Source organism: Helianthus annuus, chromosome 13 (assembly GCF_002127325.2).
Source record: "Helianthus annuus cultivar XRQ/B chromosome 13, HanXRQr2.0-SUNRISE, whole genome shotgun sequence".
In the NCBI taxonomy this organism is placed as follows: Eukaryota; Viridiplantae; Streptophyta; class Magnoliopsida; order Asterales; family Asteraceae; genus Helianthus; species Helianthus annuus.
Window position 1 is genome coordinate 17,412,528 of NC_035445.2, and position 5,205 is coordinate 17,417,732.

Sequence of the window (5,205 nt, forward strand, 5' to 3'; positions counted from 1 at the left end):
CTATACCGTGTAAACACTTTAGGGACTTGGTTTTTCTCATTTGTTACACAACACAAGAACACACACCAAGAACCCTAAACTTCTCTCTCTCGTTTGCTTGGAACCCGACGGCAAGATCTTTCCCTGTTCGGGTCACTCTTGCTTCTTCTCTAATCCGGTTAGTACTTGATATGTTTGTTATTGTTTGTGTGTTGATGTTTCCGGATATGTTTGCCTGATACCCGTGGATTCTTGTTAACATGTTGTTTATGATAATAGTTAATAATGATTGTGAATCGGCTCACATGTATGGTTACTATGATTGATTATGTTATTACATCATGATTAGGATGGAAAAGATGTAATCGGCTGAAATATGTTGAACTCGAATGATACACTTAGGTGATATGATTAATCCGTATGAATGCTATAGTGATGTTCTTGTTGATGTTTGTTTCGGTTAGGGTTTATATGAGTTCATGATAGGTTGGCTTGTTTGATCCATGATATGTTGCTTGATTTGTTGAAAAACTGTTAATTGATTTAATAAACATGGAAACCGATTAATTGTGATTAATTGTGTAAAAGTTGGAAACTGTGAAGCTGTAACCGAATGCATGATTTCCGGATATTCAAACCGATCACACAAGTGCCTATCGCACAAGATAATCACAATCATACAAGGTTCACTAAACGCATAAGACCTCTGATCGTACATAGGGCCCAAGCGCACAAACAGACCTGATCGCACAACACCTGGTGGGTCGCACAAGTTAGTGTGGGTCGCACAAGGTGTTGGGCCATGCACACAAGTTATATGTTGCACCTAACTGTTGGGCCGGACAGGCCCAAAGACCGATCGCACAACCTTATCAGTCGCACAACATGGGCCGAACCGCACAAGAGTTGAGCTGTATGTTATGGTTGGGATGTTTGGGCCGGATAGTATTTTGGGTTGGGTTCGTCCGATCGTATAAGGACCTTCGGATCGCACAAAGAGTATATATGTTACTAACTGTTTTGCTGTTGGGCCTTAAGCCCAATTCTAGTCGCACAACCCGTCCGAGTCGCACAAGTTATGTTGGATCGCACAATGTCACTTACACGTATATCTTTTGGGCCACTTTCTGATGGGTTTAATGTTTGGGCCGGGTATGTTTGGGAAACATATGATGGATCGCACAAGATGGATGGGCTTGTGCGAGCCCAATCTTGATTATGATATAACTGTTGAACATGAGGTTACGTATTTGCCATGATTCGCGTGTGTTTCCTATATGCTATCTTATGTGACACATATGTGCATTACCTTAGTCAAAACCTGACTTGTATTACAACCATGATAGGACGTGGTTGACCATTTACTAGCTTATCTGTACTCCTTGTGTATCTGCCGAGCAAACCAAGGTGAGTTCACACAGCCAAGGCATGGGATTCCCGGGTTGGGAATTGGGTTGGAATGTTGATATGATATGATTACTCGTACTTACGCAATCACTAGACTATAGACCATCGTCCTCAGGATAGTCAGGACACGTTACGTAAAGCCTACGTAACCCAGTAATTACCATTTGTCTCCCGGGTCGGGAGGACACGTTACGTAAAGCCTACGTAACCCAATACCATCTACTGTCTTCCGGGTCGGAAGGACACGCTGCGTAAAGCCTACGTAGCCCCCCACGCGTACCACTGTCCTCGGGGAAGGGCACGTCACGTAAAGCCTACGTGACCCTGTACGTATTCCTGTTCTCGGTTTAAGAAGAACACATGGTTGCACTAGTCTAGTAAGTACTATAATGGGAATCCCCCATTGTTAAGGATAAACGTGAGAATCCCTCACAAATAGTATATACTTGTATGGGAAGCCCCCACTAGATGAACTTACGCATTACGGATACGAACTTACTTTCCGTGAACTCGCTCAACTAGTTTGTTGATTATTTGCTGCATGCCTTGCAGGACCTTAGGTATACTTGGAGCTTGCACCAGAGGAGAAGCGGGTCGTTGTGGACAAGAACACGTGAATGCTTATTAAACACTTTACATTCACACATTGATACTTATGTTTTGGGTTTTACATTTAATGCTTCCGCTACATATACAATGTTTGGTTTTGAACATCAATTATGTCTATGATTATTATAAAATGCTATGTTTGATATAATTGGTGGCTTGATCCTGGTCATGTCACGCTCCCAAGCGGTGATACTCCGCGTGTGGGATTTTGGGGGTGTGACATTCGATCAGTAGTCAGCTTCAAGAGGCTTCGTTAGATGAGGAACGATTTCTGAAACAAAAGTCAAAAGTTGATTGGTTGAGTGCGGGGGATATGAACTCGGCATTTTTTCATTCATCGCTGAAGGTTAGAAATCATGTTAGTCGGATTGAGGGGATCAAAGATGCGGCTGGCAATCTGTTTGAAGGAGAGAACGTTTTTCAACCATTTGTTCAGCACTACGAGAAATTTTTGGATCTCAAGGCGATATTTCTCTTACTCCGGCTCCGGATTTATTCTCCAAAGTCCTTGATCCTCAGGTTGCTATTCATATGATTCGACAAGTTACGGCGGAAGAGGTGAAAAAGGCCATATTTTCTATTGGTATCGATAAAGCGCCTGGTCCTGATGGGTATACAGCAGCATTTTTTAAAAGTGCCTGGCCTATTGTTGGTAATGATATTACTTGTGCTATTGTTGATTTTTTTGAAACAGGAAACCTTCTTCGGGAATTGAATCACACGAATATTATGCTCATTCCGAAAATTCCTACTCCGTCAGCTGTTACTGACTACCGTCCAATTGCGTGCTGTAATGTGTTATACAAATGTATCAGTAAAATTGTGGCGGACAGAATAAAAGTTGCTCTAAATGACATCGTTAGCATTAATCAATCAGCATTTGTGCCAGGATGAAGAATATCGGATAATATTATGCTGACTCAAGAATTAATGCATAATTACCATAGACATTCGGGCCCTCCAAGATGTGCTTTTAAGGTTGACATCCAGAAAGCTTATGACACGGTTGACTGGGGTTTTCTAAAAAATGCTTTGCTTGGTTTTGGGTTTCATCGGAAGATGGTTGATTGGATAATGGTGTGTGTCTCGACGGCCTCTTTTTCTATATGTGTCAATGGGACAGTTCATGGCTTCTTTAAGGGCAAACGAGGGCTACGGCAAGGGGACCCAATTTCTCCTTACCTCTTCACTTTGGTTATGGAGGTTCTAACTTCCATTCTGCATCATGCTGTTCGTATCGATTCTTCTTTTAGATTTCATAATAAATGCGAAAAACAGCAGATTATCAATCTTTGTTTTGCCGATGATTTGTTTCTGTTTGCTAGAGGTGAAGTCAACTCGGCTCGGTGTATTATGACATCCCTCGCGAAGTTCACTAAGATGTCGGGGCTAGTGCCTAGTAATCAAAAAAGCACCATTTTCTTTTGTAATGTTACCAACCATGTAAAAGAATCTATTCTGGAGCTCATGCCTTTTGTGGAAGGAAAACTGCCGGTCAGATATTTAGGGGTCCCCTTGATCTCTTCTAGGCTTGGTTATAATGATTGTCGAGTGCTTGTGGAAAGATTAGAGAAACGTATAACACATTGGAGGAACAAGTTACTCTCTTTTGCGGGTCGGCTTCAGCTTATTGTTTCGGTTCTATCTTCCATGCACATCTATTGGTCTTCTGTGTTTATGTTACCGGCTAGGATCATTAATGAGCTTGAAGCTTGTATGCGTAACTTCTTATGGTCCCAAGAGAGCTCGTAATCTAAAGGCAAAGCTAAGGTTTCTTGGAAGGCGGTTTGCACGCCAAAATATGAAGGAGGTTTGGGCATTAGACGCATTGGGGATATGAACAAGGCTCTTATGTCTAATCACATTTGGAGCATTGTTTCGAAACGGGAGTCTCTATGGGTTGAATGGGTGTATAGCTACCGTCTTAAAGGCAAGAGTTTCTGGATGTGTAAAACCCCTTCAAATTGCTGTTGGTCTTGGAGAAAATTGGCTCAGCTGAGGCCGCTCATCAGAAATCATATATGGTCGGAGGTGGGAAATGGTATTAAAACTTCTGCTTGGTTCGACTATTGGTGTGATATAGGTCTGCTCGGTAACTTTATTTCGCCGAGAAACATTTCGGATGCTGATTTCATGATGGACGATAATGTGGCTAACATTTATTCGAATGGTTCTTGGTCTTGGCCTATGGCATGGAGAGATTTATTTCCGGTTCTTATCCAATTGGATCAGCTTCATTTGGATCCGTCAAAACCTGATAGATTGCTATGGAGGGATGGCACTGATAAATCTGAGTTTTCTTCTTCGGGTGTTTGGCATTCAATTCGGCACAAAGATCCAGAAGTTAATTGGTGCAACATTGTTTGGTTCTCGCAATGTATTCCCAGGCATGCGTTTATGATGTGGTTGGTAATGAAAGGTAAACTCTTGACACAAGATAAAATCTTAAATTGGGAGTTGTCGCGGAGGAAGAATATGAATATGATGTGCTGCCTGTTATGCTACAAAAATTTTGACTCTCATGCACATTTATTCTTTGAATGTGAGTTCTCGTCTCAAGTGTGGCTGCTTATTCGAAACAAGGCGGGTATGAATACGGTCAGACCGATATGGGCTGATATTGTTGATTGGTTGCTGGCTCGAGCTCGGTCTAAAGCGGCTGGGTTTTTTGTTGCGAAAATTATGGTGGCTGCTGCCTTATATTTCGTTTGGCAAGAAAGAAATGCTAGACTTTTCAAAAATCAGTTGAGGCCTCCGGAGAAAATCGGTGAAATTATATTATCAACGGTTAGATACAAGCTGATGGGAGCCAAGCTCAAGACTACTGCCAGAGTGCGAATATTGTTGGAGGATTGGGAAATTCATAAGGGAAACGTGGACGATGATGGTGGCTGATTAGTTGCTTGTTTATATAGCTTTATTCTAGATATTAGTCTAGTGGTTCTATATTTGTTTGGTTTTTGGCGTTTTGGCTGTTTTCCATTGTTTTTGCTTTCATGGGGCATGTCCCATGATTGAACTAGTGTGGACTCTCTACACTACTTGGTTTTATTGTTTGTGAATATATAGAATCACCGGGGTAACCCTTTACCCAAAAAAAAATGGGATGATTAATATAAGGAGGTTGAATGTATAGCATGGTTATAGGTACATCGATTGCTGATTCAGCTGGCAATTGACCAGGTTTTCGATGTGGTGGATAGCCGGTTT

At 41.8% G+C, this 5,205-nt stretch overlaps 1 protein-coding gene across 1 annotated transcript; it reads left to right on the forward strand.

Annotated features, from left to right (window-relative positions):
* Positions 1 to 3,831: 3,831 nt before the first annotated feature.
* LOC110900523 lies at positions 3,832 to 4,890 on the forward strand. The gene has a single exon (XM_022147410.1). The coding sequence runs from the start codon at positions 3,832 to 3,834 to the stop codon at positions 4,888 to 4,890; it is 1,059 nt and encodes a 352-aa protein (XP_022003102.1).
* The last annotated feature ends 315 nt before the right edge of the window (positions 4,891 to 5,205 follow it).